This window comes from Malaclemys terrapin, chromosome 2 (assembly GCF_027887155.1).
Source record: "Malaclemys terrapin pileata isolate rMalTer1 chromosome 2, rMalTer1.hap1, whole genome shotgun sequence".
In the NCBI taxonomy this organism is placed as follows: domain Eukaryota; kingdom Metazoa; phylum Chordata; order Testudines; family Emydidae; genus Malaclemys; species Malaclemys terrapin.
The window spans coordinates 132,218,760-132,241,718 of NC_071506.1; the positions used below are offsets into that span (position 1 = coordinate 132,218,760).

A 22,959-nucleotide genomic window follows, 5' to 3' on the forward strand; every position below is an offset into this window, starting at 1 on the left:
AACACTTAATTAACTTTAGGAAAAACAAATAAATATGCACATATACATGTCCAAATCAGTGTAATTAATTTATGTAGGGGTTTTTTTTCAGACTCAATAATAAAAATAATGTACAGTTATATTTTGGTGCCCCAGGTCCCCACTGCCTCCCCTGGCCCTCCACCCATCACCTCTAGCCCCCGCTGCCTCCCCACTGCCCCCCCCCCGGGTTTCCATTGTCCCCTGGGACCCTGCTCCTCCCCTCCCCCCATTGCCCTGAGCTCCCTTCTGTGGCCTTGCACCTCAGGTTCATCCCACTTCTTGCCTCTTGACCATGACGCCCCATAAGGCTGGCCATGCTCAAGCCCTGTTGCCCTGGGCTGAAGCCCAGAGCCGGAGCTCCATCACTGGAGCCAGGCGGGAGTGGTGGAAGGCTGAAGCCTGTCTCCTGAGCCCATTGGCACTGCAGGGAGGGGCTGCTGCTTTGCCCCCCTGCCCTCCCCATCTCTGTCCAGGAGGCTGTGGTGGCCTCAGGAAAACCCCCTGATGGATGCATGCGGCCATGGTGGCTGGTATTGAGAAACGCTGGGGGCTGTTGGGGTTGACTCACAGAGGAGAAAGTGAGAGTCGGCTGGGAAAAATAAACAGGGACTGTCCCTGCTGAGCACAGCGAAGTGGGAATGAATGGACCAGCAGTGAGAGTCACAGCCAGTGAGAACCCTGGCCATTGTACAAGGCATTCAACTGCTAATCCTTAAAGCACAGAAAGGCAATCACTGTGTCATGTTGTACGGACCCGATCCAAAACTCACTGAATTCAACAGAAAACGTCCCATTGATTTCAGGCCTTATAAAAATAAAAATGACTCCCTATCAGCTAATGACCAGGCTGTCTCTCATGCCCACAACTCCTTCATCTGTTTACTAAGGGGCCAGGCCATGCTCCCTTAGTCATTATTGCTTAAATATTGCCTCCTGATAATATTATCGACAGCACCCTGGCTACTACTGGGACTAACACTGTGTAAAACAGGTACAGTGAATAAATATCTCTGGTGAGAGAGAGTAGGCACATATAGTCACAGAGACAGAAAGACAGCTAGATAGATGGGCATGTATAATATTAGAGGGATGGACGGATGGACACAGTATGAGTCATAAAGTATCTGTCAGGAGGATTTCTACCCCATCGGGTTGGAAATGTGGCTGACACAGGGCTCAAAGGCTGTCCACACACAGATGAGTTCTCATTTGTAATGTGTCAGATACTAACGGGGGCTGGTGGGGGTGGGGTGGCAGGAGTCCAGCTACGATTGCCTGGCCGTTCTTTTATAACTACTTTGGGTGACCAGCAGGGACAATTCAGGCTGGGATGTGGCCAAGAGATGCTGTCAAGAGGTCCCGTGGGGGCTGGGGACAATGGGAAAGAAAGCACTGGCCACAGGCAACTGCCGATCCCTGAACATTCTCCCTCAGTTGGGGATAAAATGAAAAGGGGGTTCAAGGGAAAGTGTGGTGTCCTGGAACTGGAGGGGCTGTGTGTTGCCAGGGTGGGGAGTCAGGGATTAGTTGGAAGGAAATTCTGGGATTAAGGAGAGGAAATATTATGAGATTAGGGGAGGGTGTGTGTTTGTCGGGACTGGGAGAGGAACTGTGGGATTAGGAAGAGGCTATTTTGGGATGAAAGGGAGAGGATGCTCAGGGAGGAGAGAGTAATATCAGGTTTGTAACACCCCCATTAGGTTGTGCATACACACACATACACACTATCATGTCTGTAACACCTCCATTAGGTTGTGCATTCACACACACACACACACACACACTCCATCCCTGGGGATGGCATTTTTCATAGCACAGAGCTCATGGTTCAGAACAAAGGACGGCGTGAGTGTCACAGTGCATTTATTTTTGGAAGCATTTCTGTAGAGCTCGTACACCTTGGTTATAAGTCGTATGCAGAGAGCGTCCTGCTCTGGGGGGTTGGGGAGGGGGGCAGTGTGGCCCAGAGGGGAACTACAGGCAAGAGGAGGCAGCTGATGAGAGAACAGCATGTGGACTCCCCCTCGGCTCCCGCACAGCAGGGCCAGGCCGTCCCTGTCACCACTCCCCAGCAGATGGCGAAAGAACCTCAGGGCTGCTTCTCTCTCCAGCTGGGAAGCGAGGGGAACGGGAGGCTGCTGATGGGGTCACTGCACATTGACAGCAGGCTCCCCCGAGCCTGAACATGTTCCCACTGGAGTCTGCGGGAGCTGTGCCACTTGCTCCAATGGGAGGAGGGTCAGGGCCTGTGGGAGCTGCAGGGGAAGGCGGGTTTGAGACTGGGGCACTGCTGCTCAGGAGTAAGATGGTGAGGACAGGTGAGATATCCTTATGCCTGAAGAGGTCAGGCTCATTCTCTGTTAGGGATAGGGGAACCCTCCTGAAGCCCTCACCTGCTGATCAGCCTTCCCCTTCTTTCCAGGTGCCCCTACTGCAAAGGTAACAACCTGTCCTCCACCAGTAACAACCAGCAGGGTTTGAACCTGGAGCCATCAGTGCTAAAAGCACATGCTCTAAAGGGATAATTCCTTCAGTGAGCAGCAATAGTAGGCTTTTATCTCCTGTGTGAAACCACACCCACAGGCAGGAGGAGGCGACACATAGCCCATTCCCAGCTCTTCCATGCTTCGCACGATCAAACTGCTGGGGAAAGGAGGGATAAGCAGGGACAGAGGCCCAGATCCTCAAGGGTATTTAGGTGTCTACCTCCTATTGATTTCAATGGGAATTAGGCACCTAAAGACTTTTAAGGACATGAGCAATAGAGACAAATGGATAGAGATTGGGCTAGTCTGTGGATCGGCAATATGGACGAATAAAGAGAGAGACATAATGGGAAACAGGTGCCTTCGCCTGGTTAACCTGCCAGGAGATGAAGCACCAAAACCAACTACCAAAGTTCCTTTGCCCTGGTGTTTCTGACCCACCACAAAGCCCCCTGCCTTTGAGATCTGCAGCTACAAGAGGCCTGGAGACCCCAGAGGAGAGGGGGTTTGGAGCAGAACTTTCTGACGTTCCCCATCTCTAGGCACCCTGCAAGGAAGTGAGGAGGGGCAGGGTCTCATTTCCCCAACACACAAGCAGGATATCAGCAAACCGGGCACAGGGAACCAGTCCCCACTCCCTCTCTGATGATCAAAGGAAATAAGCACAGTATGAAGGGAGAGATCCTCGCTGCACGTCTTGTAGATGTGCAGGTTTTTCCCACAGCTGGGAAACGATCATCCGCTGGGCTGCTCTGCACCTCCCACCAATGCCTGGGACATACAGAATCACAGAGCAAGCTGGGACTTTTGCTCCAATCCCTGGTGATGCACTAGAGCAGAGGTGGGCAAACTACGGCCCGCGGGCCATATCTGGCCCGCGGGACTGTCCTGCCTGGCCCCTGAGCTCCCAGTTGGGGAGCCCAGCCCCCGGTCCCTCCCCTGCTGTCCCCCCGCAGCCTCAGCTTGCTGCGCCACCAGTGCTCTGCACAGCACGGTGGCGTGGCTGGCTCTGGCCGGGTGGCATGACTGCCAGTCCTGTCACTCTGAGCGGCATGGTAAAGGTGCGGGGAGCGGGGGGGTTGGATAACGGGCAGGGTGGCGGTCAGGGGACAGGGAGCAGGGGGTGGTTGGATAGGTGTGGGAGTCCCAGGGGGCCTGTCAGGGAGCGGGGGTGTGGTTGGGGTCAGGGTAGTCAGGGGACAGGGAGCAGGGAGGGTTGAATAGGAGGTGTGATCCCGGGGGGATGGTTAGGGGTGGGGGGTCCTGGGAGGGGGCAGTCAGGGGACAAGGAGCAGGGGGGGGTTGGATGGGTCAGAGGTTCTGAGGGGGGCAGTTAGGGGGCAGGAAGTGGGAGTGGGTGGATGGGGGTGGGGGCCAAGCTGTTTGGAGAGGCACAGCCTTCCCTACCGGGCCGGGCCCTCCATACAGTTTCGCAACCCCGATGTGGCCCTCAGGCCAAAAAGTTTGTCCACACCTGCACTAGAGACAAAGGGAACATCGAGACGCTATGGGTCTGATTCTTGCGGACACTACAGCCCCTTTGCACCAACCTGGCCTCCACGTGGGGGTTGATTAGTTACATGCTCTTTAAGGCATGTGGTGTAAAGGGGCTCGGGGTGAATGGGAATCAGCCTGGAGGTTGGAGTTCTGCCTCCCTGAGTAGAATACCGGAGCTCAGGGGACAATTGCTCCTATCACTGACACCGACGCAACTCCACCCTGTCAGTGGGGAACATACTAGTGAGACTGAGAGACGATTTGGGCCCTGTAGCCATTGGTTGATGTCATCCATAAACATCAAAGGCCAGGCAGAGCCAGCACTGGGATCACGCCAGGAGCTGAGTGGGCTGAACCTTGGTAGTTCAGGAAACCCCTGGCTTCCTTCTCTCCAGTCCCTCTTGTATGGAGGAGTCTCTCCTTTCACTCCCTGTCGCTGTGGCTGTCAGCAATTCCATTTAACTTGAGCCATGTAAGCACATGGCAAGCGAAAGGCAGGACAGAAATCCACACACTAGACAAAGCAGCACAGGCACATTTCCCTTTAGCTGCCATCCGGTCTGGCCTGAAAGACTCACTGGTGCTTATGCAGCGGGATTGTGCACTGGAGCAGATGCACTAGATTTCTGCTCTGGGATTGTGCACCGGTGCATATGCACGGGGATGGTGTCCTGGACACGTGCACTAGATTTGTGCACTAGCGAATGCTCTCTGACCCTCTCCGCTGGCCCTGGATTTGTGCATGGGGATATATGCGCCCAAGGCACATGGGCTCATGCACTAGACTTGATAGCTAGCATGCTGATAGCTCTTCCTGTCTGCAGGTCAAAAAGGAGGGCGAGCAACAGTATCTCCCTTTTACAGAAGGGGAAACCGAGGCACAGCAATTTACCCAAGGTCACACAGCAGGTCAGTAGAAAAGCCAAGCCTGGACTTCTGAGCTCCAGTCCCTTACACTAACCACCAGACAATGTTGCCCCCTGCAGCTTGACAGAGAGAAGATGCCTGGAGGGAAGCAAAGCAATTCACTGCAGTAAAGTGGGGGAGGTACAAAGGGTGCCTTCCAGTCCTACTTCCATTAGCTCCCAAAAGGCTGTGGAAGGCAGCTCACTGAGGACGCTGGGATGATCTGGGCTGAGGTTGCCACTGGGCACACTTCCAGAGAGCCCTCTTGCAGGGCGACTGCGGGAGCCAAAGAGGGTCAGGTGGTCTCAGGAGTGGTGCAGCCGCACAGAGCAATGTCTCTACAATCTGAACATGGATGATGGCTACAGGAAGTGCGGCAGAAGCTGCCGGAAGAGTTCGGGAGAAGTCACGACAAGGGCTTCTTCCAGGCCTGCTACCCGGCGCTGTGTATGGGGACAGGAGCATGTGTGCAGAGGGGGCTGCAGGGAGGGTTCAGGGTGACGGATACAGGGATGTATGCATGTGTGTCGGTGGGTGGGAGATGCAGCATGGCATGGTGCACCGCCAATGCACCGTATCTGGGTTCACCGATAAGAATGTGCACACAGGAGTAGCTGTGTGTGTGTGGAAGGTGCAGTAGTGAGAGTGGATGTGTACAGGCATGGATCTGAGATTGTACATGGATGTGGCTGTCCATGAACGGCAGTATATGGGCATGAATATAAGGCTCTATGCGAGGAGATGGACGTGAGGTTAAGGGGTGCAGGAATGTGTGTTTGTTAATGGGGTGCACAGGGACTGCATGGACATGTAAAGAGTGAGTGTAGATGCATATGGTATGGCTAGGAGACTGCAAAGGGGTGTACATGGGAGTGTTGGAGTGTATGTGTGCTGGAGGCATATGGGCAGGAATGTAATGTGTATGAGATGCTGGAGGGCATGTGCATATGCGTATGAGTTTATCTATGGAGGGATGACTGTGGTGAGTACACACTCCTGCATACGAGTGCATGGATGGAATGTGTGCTGGGTATGCATGGACTGATGGGCCTGTGTGAGTATGTGTGTGTTCTGCACCTGTCCATGGATATGGCCGTGGGGCAGCGCATGGGCACAGACAGGAAGCTTTAGCCTGAGGAGAGGCAGTGCGCTGGAGTCCCCGGCTCCAGGGGTGTTGCAAGTGGAAGAACATTTTCTCTGCACAGTGTCTAGGCGTGAGGCAGGGAGCTGGGCAGGCGGCAGGGACACCCCTTACAAGCTGAGGTCCACCACAATGTGCCTGTAGACCAGCGTGCTGCTCTTGAAGCTGGGGGCCAGCAGGATGTCCATGTCCTCCAAGGGGACGTAGTGGAAGGCCCGGGGGGCTTGGACGGAGAGTTCCTGGAACTTGACAAACTTCTGCTTCTCTTCATCCCAGAGGTAAATGTGGGTGAAGGAGAAGTCGCTGCCCAGTGCCATGTACTGGCGCTGGGACACCAGGAAGGGCTGCATGACCATGGAGCCCCGCGAGGGCAGGGTCTGCAGCTCAGTGAAGCGCTGCCCTTCCCACTTGACCACCTTGGAATCCCCGATGTAGCGGCTGAGGCACAGGTAATTGTCTTTCTTGAACTTGAAGTGCTTGACCATCTGCACGTCCATCACCTCAGCCACCTCCCCCTGCTGCACAAACTGCTTCTGGGCACGGCTCCACTGGTAGATGACGGGGGCCTGGGAGCTGCTGGAGATGATGAGCCGGGGCTTGCCTTCGTTCTCCACATATTCCACGTCGGTGTCGCGGTGCCAGGGGTGCAGGGCCTGGTGGGAGTAGAAGCCATTCTGGTTCCAGCGGTAGAGGCTGGTGGAGCCGGCCTTGGAGCTGTCGGCGATGACGAAGTACCAGTCGCCGTCAATCCGGAAGGCCTCGATGTCATTGGGCTTGCGGATCTTCCTGCTGTCCATGTCCTGGACCTTGATGAACTTGTCCACGTTGGTGTCCCAGCGGTAGATGTAGGAGCCACCGAAGAGCTGTGCCACCACCACATAGAGCTGTGACTGGGCCACGATGGGCTTGCAGTACACGGCCGAATGAGCTGCAAGGGGGCAAAAGGCAGAGTCAGCAGGGCAGGCCCCCCATCCCCTGCTCCAGTGCACACAGAGCCCATTCTGGGTGGCCACAGAGATCCAGCCCAGATTCTCGTCCTCCCGGCGATGCACCCAGAGCCCATGCCAGGTGGGCAGAGAAATCCAGTTCCCGCTCTTCATACCCAAAGTGAATTAGGCTGAGGGTTCCCTCCCCCTGTCAGGACTGAAAAGCTTTTTCACCTGTGTCTGTCACAGACACATGCGCTTCCTGGCACGCGGGGAGAGGAGAAGAACCCGGACTGGATTTTGGTGCCCATCTGGAAGGATGACGTCCAAGTGAATAGCTCTGGAGCAGTTTCCAGTAGCTAGTGGAGGAGAGTGTCCCAGGTGAGCAGCGTTAGCATACCTGCTTGCAGACACACATACCACACACTTCTGCACACACCTGCATAGTGATGGAAAATCCAAACCCTCCCTTAGACTAGGCTTCCCAGGGAGGTGGTGGAATCCCCCTCACTGGAGGATTTTAAGAACAAGTTGGACAAACACCTGTCAGGGATGATCTAGGTTTACTTGGACCTGTCTCAGTGCAAGGACATGAACTAGATGACCTACCGAGGTCCCTTCCAGTCATACAGTTCTATGATTCTATAACCTCTCACATATACACACACAGCGGCACTTTCACATGTACACACAAACACTTGGAAACTCTCCCATAGACGCATGCACGCACCCTGTTGTTGGCCTTGAATCTGAAGGGGGCTCCAGGTTGCTTTGCGGTGACAGCTCCTGCAATCCGCACTCCCTGCCTCTGCCCAAAGGGAGTGGGAAGAACCACCCAGCACTGCCAGGTGTTTCTGCCCCTAAGCTCTGCACCGTAAACCCCATGGGTAGCTCACAGCTTCCCAGGAGCCCACCCTGAACCACGCCAGGGAGGCTAACATGCCCTCTTCCTATCCCCCTGCCATGTGCCTCTTCTTGGCTCATGCAATGAGAGACTGATTGCAAGTGATCATGAACCCCTGATGATAGGATCTTGCTGTTTCTCCTCGTGCTCACTATTATGGGACTTGCTGTCTCCCATCTCTGGCCCCACTCCTCCAGGGAAGTACAGGGCCATGGCAGGATGTCTGTCTGCACGGCTGGTTCTTACCAGGGATGCGGTCAAAGTCCCATAGCTTGCGCTCCACATAGTCCCACTTGAGGATGGTGCAGCTGCTGGCACTGGGCTGTGCCAGTGCTACATAGAGGTCGCTGCTGTAGACAAAGGGCTCAGCTGACACTGACTGGAATGGCAGGACCTGGTGCACCACAAAGTCTGGGAGGGAAGGGGTGAAGATGAGGCAGCAGTGGGGACCCCCGTCACACCACCCAGCCCACTGCTCCCTGGCCGTGGCAGCATGTCCAACGGCTTTGCTTTTCAACCACGCCGATGGAAAGTGGCCCCGTATCCACTCTCTCCTGCCTCCAGCCCCAGCCTGCTAAACGAGCACGAGTCGTGCCTAGTGAAGCAGTGAGAGCCAGCAGCCAGTCCTACCTGTCGTGATGCAGCTGAAGTCCTTGAGGGCCAGGTCCCGGATCTTCTGCCCCTGGTAGCGGATGGGGCTGCTGCAGAAGATGGCAGGCACCGTTGCATTGGTCCTCTCCATCCATTCCACCAGCCACTTGATTTTGCAGTCGCAGATCAAAGCGTTGCCCCGGAGGTCCCTGTGGAGGGGAGGGTTTACAATAGAGCATTGGTCACGTGAGCAATGAAACCCCACTATTGCCCCTCCACCACCCCACAGCTACAGACAAGGCCGGGAACCCCAAAGCATGTCCCCATGGTCTGGGCCTGGAGAAGGAAATGGTTCCAGCTCTGGGGGAAGCTAGTCTCAACCCTGGTGTGTGGGTGGGGAGCACATTTAGTCCCTTGTGTCTCATTAAAGAGACCCATCCCTCTGTTCTCCCTCCTGTATTCTGAGCCCACAGAGCCCTAAGGTGCATGTGGATATTGACATCCTCCACCCCAAAGAGAAGGCTAGGGAGCTGGGCGCTGGATCTGCAGGCCAGGAGGGGTGGGGTGAAGGCACTGGGGTAAGCAGGAGAATGGGGAGGCAGTTGGGCGGCTGCAAGGACCTTGGCCCAGCCCGGGATCAAGGTTCCTGGGCTCTGATATCCTGCTCATTGGCTCTACACAGCATGGGACAGCGTCTCCCTCAATAACAGGTCCCTAGTGGTGGCAGCAGGCCTGGGCAGGGCCTTACAGGTCACTGAGGATGTCCAGGGGTGTGAAGATATCTCTGGGCAGCGTCTGCAGGTTGTTGTTGGCCAAAGAGCTGAAAGAGAGGGGAGAGAGAGAGAGAGAGAGAGAGAGAGAGAGAGAGAGAGACTTATTGCCAGGAAAAGTGGCACCTCCTTTCGAATGGACGCTGGGCAGAAGGCCTGGACCGGAAGCCAGCCCTGTGTCCACAGTGGCAACCCCCACCCCACGTCTCCTGCTTTCTTTGATAGGCGTAGCTACCACCCTAAAAGTCAGAGAGGTAGGGTTGTCTGCTCACTGCGAAACTCACAAATAGATGGACCCGTTGTACTACTGTGTCAGGCATGCCATCCCCACAGGCACGTGCCTGGCATGTCAGGCGTATTATACCCACAAGCTCTGTGGCGCACATTATACCCACAGGCATGTGAGAGGTGTGCTATACTCACAAATGCTGTGAGGTATGGCATGCCCACAGGGTGTGCTAGGTGCACTCTGCCCACAGGCCCATGCCAAGCATGCCATGCCCACCAGCACGGATCATACTCACAGGTGTGTCAAGGACTTCAGTCCTCGGAAGGTGAATTTCGACAGCGAGCGGATGTCATTGTTCTCAATGAACCTGCGAGGACAAATGGGGAAACAGGTCACGCCCTCTGCTCCCTGAGAGGTGGTGCTGCCAAGCAGCCCCAGGGACTGAGCTCCCCTCTCTCCTGGGGTGGCCCCTTCAGATGGGAGAAGAGCATTCATAGGGTGGGATGCCGTGACCCCCCCAACCCTAACCAGAGGAGGCACCTTCCCTGCAACCCCCACCCCCTGAAAGACCTTCTCCTCCCATTTCCCACCATCCCCTCCCTCCAGCCAACCCTGGTGTGAAGGAGAGGCGCACGTACAGGTACTGCAGGTGGGAGAGGCCGGTGAAGGCATCGTCCCCGATCAGCGTAAACTTGTTGGAGTTCAGTAAGCTGCAAAGAGAAAGGTGAGACATCAGCTCCAGGGGCTGCCATCTCCAGCACAGCTGGGCTGCATTGGGGGTGCTAGGCTGAGAATCAGAGAGACGGGAACCCCTTCCCACTGCCGGGGGTGCACCGAGAAGGCAGAGATCTGGATGCAGGCTGTGAGTTCAAATGCTACCTGCTGCAGCTCAGCCATGGCCAGGGGTTAACCCCTGATGCCCAGGCCAGGGAAGGTTCCATGGAGTGGGGGAGGCCTTCCCATTGCACAGGGCTGTAGTGCCTCCATGTAGGATGGTGGGGGAGCAGAGTCCTCCCTCGTACCTGTGGTTTGCCCCAGAGAGAGGGATAGAGGGGAGGTTTTCTCTGCCCATCTGTATCTCCCATGACCTCACCATTCAGCCACCTAGATCAGGCAGGTCCAGCTTTGCGGGAGATCAAACCTTACAGCTCCAAGGCCTCCCTAAGGAGACTCTACCGAGCCTTTACCAGCCCTTGTTGCCTCACAGGGTATGGGAAGACCTGTGTCCCCCTCCCTGGGGACTGCCGTGGCAATAACAAGCCCCCATCCCAATGAGAGACCCAGAGACGTACAGGAACTGCAGGATGGGGATGTGAGCGAAGGCTGCTGCTTTGATTTCAGTAAAGGCCGCGTTCACCATGGTCCTGCGGAGAAGGAAACGGGGAGAGAAAAGCTCAGGACCATTCCAGGAGGATGGGGAGTTCAGCACTCAGAGAAGTGACAGCAGGATAGTGTGGGCTGGAGGTAGGCAGACAGCAGTGTGCAGAGCCCGTCAGGGACTTTTCAGCTAAATTTGTTTTTGTGGGGTGTGACGTTATTGACATAAACTGGGACCATATAGATCATTGTTGCAACCAAGGTCCTGTAGTGGCACCCAAATCTTGTATAAAGGGGGTCAAATGGGGTGTCTAGGACAAGGTTATGGTTTACTGGTTATGATTATGCTGTCTATATGTATGTATCAGTTTTGTAGTCGAAGTTATGAATATTGGCTCTATACTGTCTGTATGGCAAACTTATGCTATGCTTCTGGGTGACATCCCAGACAAGCTGAGATTAGCTCTGCCTAGCCTGCTTGATTGCCCATTAAGGACCATCAGCTATACAATGGACCCATTGAGAGAAGGCAGATACGCCTTGTACCTCAGCAAAGTATGCAGGGACTGGCCCATGTGACTCCAGACTCCATTTTGCTGTAATTTTCCACAGTAAGAACAAAGAGGTGATCTTACACCTGGAAAAGACTATATAAGGCTGATGCCTGATCTCCATCTTGTCTTCAATCCTGCTTCTTACCTCTGGAGGGACTTTGCTACAAACTGAAGCTCTGAACAAAGGACTGAATGACCCATCCCAGCTGGGGATGTATTCCAGAGACTTGATTTGAACCTGCAGTTTATTCCATCGCTGCTGCAAGCCTGAACCAAGAACTTTGCCATTACTGTATGTAATTGATTCCATTTAACCAATTCTAACTCTCATCTCTATCTTTTTCCTTTTATGAATAAACCTTTAGATTTTAGATTCTAAAGGATTGGCAGTAGCGTGATTTGTGGGTAAGGTCTGACTTGTACATTGACCTGGGTCTGGGGCTTGGTCCTTTGGGATCAGGAGAACCTTTTTCTTTTACTGGGGTATTGGTTTTTATAACCATTTGTCCCCATAACGTGTGGCACTGGTGGTAATACTGGGAAACTGGAGTGTCTAAGGAGATTGCTTGTGAGACTTGCGGTTAGCCAGTGGGGTGAGACCGAAGTCTTAGTCTGGCTGGTTTGGTTTGCCTTAGAGGTGGAAAAACCCCAGCCTTGGGCTGTAACTGCCCTATTTGAGCAATTTGTCCTGAGTTGGCACTCTCAGTTGGGTTCCGCCAGAACCGCATTGTCACAGTGGCGTAGTCGTGCTTGGATCCACAGAACCAGGTCAATTAAGCTTTGGGTCAGAACCCCGCGCTATCCAAATTTGAATTTTGGGATTGAGAGTTTTGTTGGTTAAAGAGCTGCTGCAATGGCTGAGCAAAGAGCATATGAGGGACTTGGCAAAAAAGCCCTGGAAAATTTGTGTTCAGAAAAGAGGATATGCTTTAGAAAGAAAGCTACAAAGGAAGAACTGAGAAATCTGTTAATAGCCAGTGATCAGGGGGCAAGAGCACAGCCCTTACCTGAGGCTGCAGAAGATGCAGAAAAAATTAGGATGCAAAGGGTGACAAGTAAACTGCAATTTGAGCATGAACAGAAGCTAGCAGATCTTCGATTGCTGGAGAAGCAAAAAATAGCAGAGTTAGAAAGAGAGAGAGAGAAAGAGGCTGCTGAGAGAGAGAAAGAAGCTGATCAAAGAAAGAAGGAGGCTGATGAGAGAGAAGAGAGAGCTCGTAAGGGACGTCTAGAGCTGCTCGTTGCTGAACAGGAGACGGCCAGACTTCAGCTCCAAGTAATGGAAGAGCGGAGAAAGTCATCCCCACCTGGTACTCCACTTCCCCCCCACCATGAGAAAAACTGGGAAAGGATGTGTCCCATTTACAATGATACTGAGGATATAGAGGAGTTTTTGTCTACCTTTGAACGCCTCTGCAATCTGTACCAGATCCCTGAGGGTCAGCGAATGCCTGTCCTGCTGACCAGACTGACTGGAAAAGCCAGGGAGGTGTTTAATGACTTGGGGGAACAAGAAGCCTTAAATTATGAGCGGTTTAAAGATTCTGTGTTAAGGCGGTTCAAGGTTACTCCTGAATCTTACAGAGTTAAGTTTAGAGAGTTTAAAATGTCTAAGGATTGTACTTTTGTAGAATGTGCTCATAAGCTGATGGGTTTTGTTAAAAAGTGGGTTATGGGAGCCAAGGTTCATGGGAGTTTTGAAAAACTGCTGGATTTAATAACTTTGGAACAGTTCTTAGACATTGTGCCGGACAATGTGAGAGCAGCTGTGTGTGACAGGGACCCTGAGTCAGTCCTACGGGCAGCAGAGATTGCGGATGCCCATACCCAAAACAGGGCTCGAGAAGGGTGTAAAACCCCGGGGAAAACTGATCACCATTCTCCCCAGTTCAAGAGGAGGGAAGGATTTAAAAATAAACCTGACTCTTCTAAAGGAGTTCAAGGGGGTCCGGGGGGTAGGAACTCACATCCCAGGACGGAACAGGTTACATGCTATCACTGTGGTATGCTGGGCCACATGAGACCAGACTGCCCGACACTGAAGGGCGGCCCCAAACCAGCAACCCCAAATGCCACGGCCAATGCTAACCCTGTTGTTGTAAACTCACAGGCAAGCCACACAGAGCCCAGCATTGGTGCCCTGTGTGCAAATGCTGTTTCTGTGGTCTCTGAAGAATTTGACCTTAAAACTCACATTAGAGCTAAATATGGGGGAAATAATGCAGAGTTTATTAGCAGTGCAGAAGTGAATGGAGTGAGGTGTATGGCATGGAGGGACACCGCAGCAGATATTACTCTGGTTAAAGCAAGTCTTGTCAGGAAGGAAGATTATTTGCCAGGTGAAGATGTAACTGTTGTAGCCTTATCTAAGTATTTTGTCAGGGTGCCTTTGGCTAAAATCCACCTGAAATGGAAGGGATTGGAGGGCACCATGGTTGTGGGAGTAAAAGACATAATCCCTAAGGATATTATGATTGGAAATGATATTAAAGCTATGGTCAGTCAAGTTAATACAAACCAGGCACAAGAGAGGATTGATCCTAAGATTGTGCCTATGGAGGGTTTCTCCAAAAGTTTGTCTTTGGAAAGTAGCTGTTTGGCTGTGAATGAAGTTTCTGAATATCTATCTAATGTCTCAGAAGTAAATCTGGAATTAGATCAAGCGAAGGGAGAGGAGAACAAGGAGATTTTGGATGAGCCTAGGCAGTCTTGTGAGCTGATGGCTTTATCTAGTCAGCAGTTTGGGAAGGCAAGGAGAGTGGAAGATGAGTGTCCCTATACCTTATCTGTTTCCTGTGCGAATAATAGTGACAGTGAAGGAAATGTGCCTGTGTCTGTCAGGGGTATTGACTTGCCTATGGAGGAAGCTACCCCAGTCTCCAAGCAGTTGTCTGTGAACAGCCCGGTGTGCTGGGACAAGGGAAATGAAATCCCAAATTATATGTCTAGTAAAGAAAAATGCGTCTCCAACTCTTTTTTGTCTGTGGAGCAGACAGAAGGTGCCTTTCGGCCTGTGATGGTTGAGAGTAATTTAGTTGTCTCAGAGTTGGTTCTGGATTCAACTAAAGCCCAGGAAGGGAATGGTCCTAAGTTTGCATCTGCTGGGGAGAATGGCACCGTAACTAGGTTGCATCCAGTTAGTGTCTTAGCGAAATCCCAGAGACCAGACAATTCTGATGCTTGTATTGGGCCTGTTGCTCATGTGTGGTTGGAGAAGGGTGTAACAACTCTGTCTGATCAGGGTGATACCCTAGCCAGGGCACAAGGAGAGCAGAAAGGTAATTCGGTTGTGTTACCTACGGACAGTTTAACAACTTGTAGCAAAAAGGAAAAAATTCCTAAGCTGGTGTGTGGCAAAGAGAAGGGAAGTATTTCTAACCTTTTATCTAGGAAGTCTATGGGTTCACCTGAAAGGGGATTGTGTAGAAATCTGCCTGATGGGCCAGAGGTGATCCTGAATGTAAGTAAGACCCAGACAGAGTCTGTTGTTGCTCAGGAAAGTGTGCCTTTAGAGCAAGCCCTAGGTGAAGAGGGTAAGGGCAGAATTTCTGTGAGGGGTGAATTGCTGCTTAGAAAAGCTCCTGGAGAAAGGAATCCTCATGGTACTCGGTGCAAGCAGTTCCCTGCAACTGAAGGGTGTGAGAGTGATTTAATCAAGGAAGTTTCAGTTCCTAGCAGCCAAAAATTGTCTGTTGTGAATGGATCCTCTGACTTTCCTTTTAAAAGATCCAGTGTGGGTAGCTTTGAGAAGGTCTCAGAGGAAGTAAAAGTTGTTAAGGAATTGAGGCATCCCTATAACCGAGTGGCTGTGTGGGGCCAACTTGTTGGGGAGACAATGGTGTTGGAACAGGAATGTCTCCTTTCTGATTCTTTAAATGAGCAGTTTGTGCTTCAGGGTTTGAGGACAGATTTGGTTACTGATGTGTCAGAGCAGAGCAGTTTTATGGCTAAATGCTTGAGGATGCGGGGGAGAGGAAGCAAACTCTCACCCGCAGACTCTTTGGATTTGTGTGGTATCTCTTTAAGACAGAGTCCAGCCTTGGAGATGATAGCAGTTACGAATATGAAAACTGGTGGACTGGCTCTGGTCTGGGGTAGTGCAAATTACTTGCCTGGCTGGGAAAGGAAGGACTTGCTAATAGCTGTTAGCACAGAGGGCCCACCCCATCAGCCAGTGAATTCTGTTAAGCAAGAGAAATCGGGGTTTGATCCTGCAGGACAAGGAGGAAAGAGAACACTGAATTTTGCAAAGGGAAGCCACAGGTTAACCCTAAAATGCCCAAACTCCAATGGTATTGAGCCAAAGGTGTGGCATGACAAACATGACTGTAGGTGGACACTTGCAATGAACTTGTTGTTATTGCTAAATTTTGTAATTAACAATGTGCCTAATCTTTTGGAGAATCCCTGGGACATGTTAAAAGGAATACATGAAAACACACGTTATGTTAAAAGGCCTTGTTACACTGGGGTTTCACAGGTAATGCCTATAAACAGTATGGGAACTTTTCACAGGGGAAAAGACATTCCAGACCTAATGTGCTGTATGAAAAGGAAGACGGAGGCACACTACCATATTGCTTTCATGGCTAAATGCCAAGATTCCTGGACTATGAAGAACATTAATATCTGCATTTATTCGATGTTAATTGGGTTCCAAACATTTGCCCGAGCTTGTATGGATAAAGTAGCAGTTTTCTTTAGCTCTTGGCAAGATCACATGGCACATACAGGAACCATGCTGCCAGAGCAGATCCAATCCACTATTGTTCTAACTAAGTGTTACCTTGAGTTTGTAAAGAGGTTCAATCATGTGGTTGAACATGATTTTGATAAACCATTTCTGTTATATACTGGTACGGCTTCTAACCCAATACTAGCTGTAGTGAGACAGAACCCAGGATGGGGAGCTCTTGGGATGCAGTCACTGATGTTTGTGTCATCCCTTCCTGCATCAATTTTGCGTTGGGGGTGTGACGTTATTGACATAAACTGGGACCATATAGATCATTGTTGCAACCAAGGTCCTGTAGTGGCACCCAAATCTTGTATAAAGGGGGTCAAATGGGGTGTCTAGGACAAGGTTATGGTTTACTGGTTATGATTATGCTGTCTATATGTATGTATCAGTTTTGTAGTCGAAGTTATGAATATTGGCTCTATACTGTCTGTATGGCAAACTTATGCTATGCTTCTGGGTGACATCCCAGACAAGCTGAGATTAGCTCTGCCTAGCCTGCTTGATTGCCCATTAAGGACCATCAGCTATACAATGGACCCATTGAGAGAAGGCAGATACGCCTTGTACCTCAGCAAAGTATGCAGGGACTGGCCCATGTGACTCCAGACTCCATTTTGCTGTAATTTTCCACAGTAAGAACAAAGAGGTGATCTTACACCTGGAAAAGACTATATAAGGCTGATGCCTGATCTCCATCTTGTCTTCAATCCTGCTTCTTACCTCTGGAGGGACTTTGCTACAAACTGAAGCTCTGAACAAAGGACTGAATGACCCATCCCAGCTGGGGATGTATTCCAGAGACTTGATTTGAACCTGCAGTTTATTCCATCGCTGCTGCAAGCCTGAACCAAGAACTTTGCCATTACTGTATGTAATTGATTCCATTTAACCAATTCTAACTCTCATCTCTATCTTTTTCCTTTTATGAATAAACCTTTAGATTTTAGATTCTAAAGGATTGGCAGTAGCGTGATTTGTGGGTAAGGTCTGACTTGTACATTGACCTGGGTCTGGGGCTTGGTCCTTTGGGATCAGGAGAACCTTTTTCTTTTACTGGGGTATTGGTTTTTATAACCATTTGTCCCCATAACGTGTGGCACTGGTGGTAATACTGGGAAACTGGAGTGTCTAAGGAGATTGCTTGTGAGACTTGCGGTTAGCCAGTGGGGTGAGACCGAAGTCTTAGTCTGGCTGGTTTGGTTTGCCTTAGAGGTGGAAAAACCCCAGCCTTGGGCTGTAACTGCCCTATTTGAGCAATTTGTCCTGAGTTGGCACTCTCAGTTGGGTTCCGCCAGAACCGCATTGTCACATGGGGAAATACCCGTTCACAGAAACCAAAGCTGCCCTCAGGGAAGGATGGTTGGTTTCTACGGGTTTCCCCGTTTCCGAACAAACTTGAAACCACATTTTAAATTGCCGAGGGCTCCCCTTTTTGGATATTTTCCAAATGAAAAAAAAAAGTTTATTTTTCAGGTCAACATGTTTTTCAGTTTCAAAATTTTAGTGCACGGTAAAGGAAAAGTTTTTTTTAAAAGGTCGAAATTGAAATGATGCGTTTTCCCGGACTCAATTTGAAATTTTCTACTGATCTTTGGTTTGCAAATATTTTCAAGATTTCAACTTTTGGTCCTGATTCAGAATGGGGAAAATGTAGAAATCTTGAAAATCCTTGCACGTGAGGACAAGCATTTCCTGCCTGGTTCAACTGGTATGTGCTGTGTAAGCATCTCTGCCTCTCGTGTTGCTCTGCCAATGCCCCTCAATGCTGGCCCACAGTCCCCCTGCTCTCCCAGCCCCAGGGCCTGCCACAGCTCTGCTGACACCCCTCAATCCTGATCTGCAGTCTCCTCTTATCCTAGTCCTAGCTTGGCGTGTTCCAGTTATTGCTTTTGGATCCAGGTACAGCCTTTCCAGGGGGAAGTTTATATCTGCCCTCTGCTCCCCAGGTGGAGGAGGTATATTTAAAGAGCTCTCTTTTTTGCTGTAATTACAGCCTGTAGGTCCAGGGAGGTCCCGCAGGTCCAGTCAATAGGGCCATGCGTGTTTAAAGGGAGCCTGCCTGCCTCCCACTGCAGAGAGCTGATCTGCCTGGGACAGATCCAGCCAGTGCAGTCTGATTGGAAATAAGCCAACGGAGGCAGTGATGCTGAGTGTGTGTGTGTGTGTGGGGGGGGGGGGGGGGGAATGGCTAATGCAATGCAGGACCCACAGCATGGAGCAGGTGCTCCTCATTTGCATCATCCCATTCTCCCACTCCCCAGCACCCTGGTGAGGGGGATGGACTGCAGCAGAGCCAGGGTGTGCAGGAAGGAAGAGTGCTCCTGCAGACAATGAAAGAATGAGGTCAGCAGGCGTCCCACCCTGGGCTCTAGGGCTTGAGGGGGCCAAGCCAAGGACAAGGGACCTAGGATGGGCAGAAATGGGGTATGCTTCAGGGCTTCAGACAACCTCTATTAGCGATCAGGATGGGAGTTAATCTGCCCCCCACCCTTGCATATCTCCCATCTGCTATTGTGCTGGTGCTGGCCGCTCTCAGAGACAGGACACTGGGCTAGATGGCCCTCGGGTCTGATCCAGTCTGGCAGCTCCTGTGTTCCTATGGAATTTCTCAGGCTCCAGCAGGGACATAGCCAGGGGGAGCATGCAGTGCACACACACAGCAGACAAAAAGGGACTCTCTCTCTCACATGCACACACTCTAACATCAGACACATACACACACACGCGAATGCCACACAGCAGATGCACACCCCAGACAAAAGATACAGGGGCACCAGACACACACACCCACCAAGCACACGCACACACTGCCCCCACACCACCACGGCAATCTACAAAGGGTCAGTTCCAGTATGTCACTGCGGAGATATAGCAGTGACAGGCGCATGAGATTAGATTAAACCATTTCTTTTCCTTCCCTGCTCTCACCCCAGCCAGGCCAGGAGGGACCCGCAGGCAGAGTCAGGAGCCCTTCGAGGTCAATGAGAAGTGGCATGGTGCCACACCGAAGGGGGCAGTCAGGACCTATTGCTAGGTCTGGATCAGCTGTGACTAAAACAGTGGAAGGAAAGGGCTGCCTATTTCTGTGCTGAGGAGCTACCCAGGAGGTGGCAACACACGGCTGAAAGAGTGTTCGTGTAGCTCTCTCCCCGCACACACACACACACACACACGCTTACTGCACTTGCACCAACACACACTACTTTTCATACACCTCGCTTTCATTCACACACACACAGACACAAACTTCTATACACAAACCTGCTCATTTATAAACATAATGCATTTGCACACCACACACATGCATCGCATGTATGCGCACCCCCCCCACCTGATCAACAACATGTTCACGCAGCCATGCACATGCTTACACTGATGCACACCCAGACACATAAAATGATCAGAAAGAAAAATACACCCAAGAGGTATAGATACCCAGCATGGTCATGCTGACATGTTTACATGACACACACATGATTTTCTCATATCAAAAAGCAGCTACAGTATACATACACGAGAACCTGCACGCACACAGAGGGCTATTATTAAACACACATCATACATTTGTGTACACATATACCCCAAGGATTCACACACACACCATCTCGAACCCACAACAACCCCGTTCTGGTGTAACCCCAAGGAATATGCTGACTTCTGGGAACCATCCAACAGCATCAAGGGCCCTCAGCCTTTTAGTCCAAAGTTCGATCAACCCCACGGATTCCCCACCTCCACCTCCATCTCCCTCAACCACAACCCCAGAGATTCCCCCAGCCCACCTACCTCCCCCACTATACCCCATCCTTCATCCCAGTGATCCCCCCTCCACCCACTCCCTCCTGCTCTGCTGATACTCACAGGGAAATGACCTCCGGGGGCAGGTTCCTGGGGACCGCTTTGGAGTCGATGCAGAAGGCAGTGTCCCTGGTGCAGGAGCAGCTCTGGGGACATGGGGGCAGCTTGGGGGCTCGCTTGGAGCCTGCAGGCAGCCAGAGGTAGGCCAGGCTGATCAAGAGGAAGGCAAGGACTTGCCCCCTCCTCATCACTTTCCCTGGCTGCAGCTCAGCCATCGCCCTGGCCTGGCCTCCCTCCCCTGCAGGAGAAGAATCCCCCCGTGGACTGTTGCTTCAGCTCTGCTCTGTAATCCTCCCTCCTCTCCTGGCTTTGCTCTCAAGCCCAGGAGCTGCAGTGAAGAGCTGAAGCAATCCTGGGAGTGAGGATGCCACAGTCCATCATGCTTCTCTGCAGAGCACCACACTCAACTGCTGGGGTGGGGGAAGCAGGAGTGCTTTGCTGCTGAATGATTCGTCTAAGTGATATCACGGCTGGGGATCTCTGTGGTGCATGGGGAGTGTGGGAGTGTGCCGCGTGCAATAGCATGTGTGCGTGTGCATACTGCATGCACTAGTGTGTTTGCAGGCATGAGTGTATGTATGTACTGCATGTAACTGTGTATGTGTGTCTCTCTCTAGGTATGAATTCTGCAGGCGTGTTTGAATACATATGTGTGTCTCTCTGTGTGTGCATGTGAATCTGAAAATACATGTGCAAGAATGTAACTGTGAATGTTTGTAGTGTGCATGCAAATGTGGTGTGTATACAAATATATGACTGTGTGTGTACTTTGTATGTACGGGGCTGTGCACAATGGAGCATGTATGGGTTGTGAACGGCTCTGACTGGGCTCTTATGTACCCGAGAGTCTGTGTGCGCTTCTGTGACTGCATGAGCCTGTGTGCACCTGGGTTGTGTATGTTCTATGTGCATTTGTGTGTTTGTTTATATGTGTGTGTGAACATGGGGTGCACATGCATGCATGAGTGTGTGACTATGTACATGTGGATCGGTGTACTTGAGTGGGTGAACAGGTGTGCACATGGAAGTGTGTGCACCTGAGTGCTCTTGTGTGTATCCCGAGAACTGCCAGAGTTAGGGCAGTTAAAGCACAGACTCTTCCACTGGCCTCTGGCCCTCACTGACTCACCCTCCCCATCACACTCATTCCCGTTTGCCAGTAGTACAGAGGCCTTCACCTGAAGCAGCATCCTCCCACCTGAAGTGGGGGCCATGGCTTTGCCCTCCCTGCCTGCTCATTTCCTTCCGATCTCTCTGCCCTGTGCCCCTGGGTTTGCAGCATTCTACCTATGCTCCCGATTCCCTCCCCCATCAACCCCTGCCACCACCACCCCGTACGCTCCCCAACCCCCTCCCGTCTGACACGTCCTTGCTGAGCTGCTCCTGGATAATTTATGATGAGCTGAGTGACTCGTGAGGCACACGCCAAACAGTGGCTTCCGTCCCAGGCACAGCCTTCTCCTGGCTAACAATGAGAGGGGATGGCTCTATAGAGGGCATTCTTACTCTCCACAGCTGGGCCTGAGGCCAGGACACTGACAACAAACAAACAAGGGTCCCAGGGCCCAGCAGAGGCAGAGCAGGTGGAGAAGTGATAGGCAAGTCACTGAGCTCCCATGGGGCAGGAGAGGGGAGACAGCAAAGGGAGGGACATGGCCAGAAGCAATGGAGTGAAGGGATGGGTGGAACTGGGGCAGGACACATTATGGCAGCCTAGCTCCCCTTCACTGGAAGGGGCCTCAGTGCACAGGGTTCATCATTGCTCCATCTGTACTTTCTCCAGGAAGCAAGGCAGGAAGCTGGGGGCAGTCCTGATGCTCAAGGTGCACCTGGCAGCCTGAGGGCAAGAAAAATACAAGGAGAGCTCTTCCTGCTGAGGGCTGGGCCAGCACCCCCAGTGCAAAACCAGCACAAAGGAGCAACCTCCATTCTGCGCAGGCTCCGAGGCCTCAGGCGGGGAAGCTGGGGACCTAATAGCTGGGTACCATTGCCAGTCCTTTTATGTTGTCACAAGGCCTATGCAATCAGCTGCAGACAGGGTCAGGCTGAGCAGCTGTCAGGCCATGGTTAACTGCAGAACAACTGTAAGGTCAGATCAGCCTGGAGCAGGGTCAGAGGTTAGCTGTCAAACAGCAGAGAGGTCAAAATTCACTGGGGACCAGCTGGTGTGTTAGGAAGTGCCTGCATTCATTCAGTGAGCTGTAGAAATCAGCTCATCTCTGCCCAGCTGCAGCCCTGCAAACTTCCCTGTCAAAGGTCTCACCCCTATTAGTATAAGGTCCCTTACCCCAGAGACTGTCCACAGCTGCAATTATTTAGATCCAGGTTTGAGACCAGATTTTGAAGCCCTCAGTGTCAAGAGAGAGGGTGGCTCAGAGCTTTGGTTCGGGTCTGTCTCTAATTGCAACATGTGGAAGCAACAACGTTGGGATGAGACACTGAGAGGGAACACTCCAGTGTTTGAGGGATCAGACTCCATGACCCGTTCAGCACATTGGACAGAATGTGACTGACCCACGGCCCCTCCCCAAAGGCCCCCGGCAGCCCACACTCCGATAAGGGCCCGGGCACTCACGACTAGTGCTCTTGTGAAAGGCTTTTGATTTTCGGCTTTTGCTTTGAACATCTGAAGCACCATCAGGTGCCAGAGGGGCTCAGAGACTTGGGGCACTGAGCCAAGCCTGGCCATGGCCATATCGACGGGCCAGATACTCCAGCCTGAAGGGCAGCACTAGCCCCTCGGAGCTGGATGACTTTGGCCTCAGAACCCCTGTAGCTGCAGCTCTTGGGTGCTAAGAGGCCCATGTGCCCAGAGACAAGTGTCCTCGGAGACTCTCGACTGACACGGGCCCGGCTCTGAAGGGCTCCAGGGAAACAGGTTCACAAACAAAAATGAAGTGAGCACTTGGCTTGTGGCCAGAAGGGCCTGGGGAACTCCAGCATGCCCTCCCCTTGCTCTCCACCCCTCCACTATCTCAGAGTCCCCTATATAAGCCCCTCTCCAGCCACGGAGCCTCC

At 52.0% G+C, this 22,959-nt stretch overlaps 1 protein-coding gene across 2 annotated transcripts; it reads right to left on the bottom strand.

Moving 5' to 3' along the window:
* Window positions 1–1,867: 1,867 nt before the first annotated feature.
* On the bottom strand, window positions 1,868–20,276 carry LGI3 (leucine rich repeat LGI family member 3). Of its 2 annotated transcripts, XM_054020896.1 has the most exons (8): window positions 19,945–20,276; window positions 10,764–10,835; window positions 10,110–10,181; window positions 9,767–9,838; window positions 9,221–9,292; window positions 8,512–8,681; window positions 8,128–8,292; window positions 1,868–6,979 (listed from the first exon to the last, which is right to left on the bottom strand). In XM_054020896.1, the coding sequence occupies exons 1-8, from the start codon at window positions 20,154–20,156 to the stop codon at window positions 6,162–6,164; spliced, it is 1,653 nt and encodes a 550-aa protein (XP_053876871.1). In that variant the 5' UTR covers window positions 20,157–20,276; the 3' UTR covers window positions 1,868–6,161. The 2 variants fall into 2 exon arrangements, with proteins under 2 accessions (XP_053876871.1, XP_053876872.1); XM_054020897.1 differs by lacking the exon at window positions 8,128–8,292.
* Window positions 20,277–22,959: the final 2,683 nt, after the last annotated feature.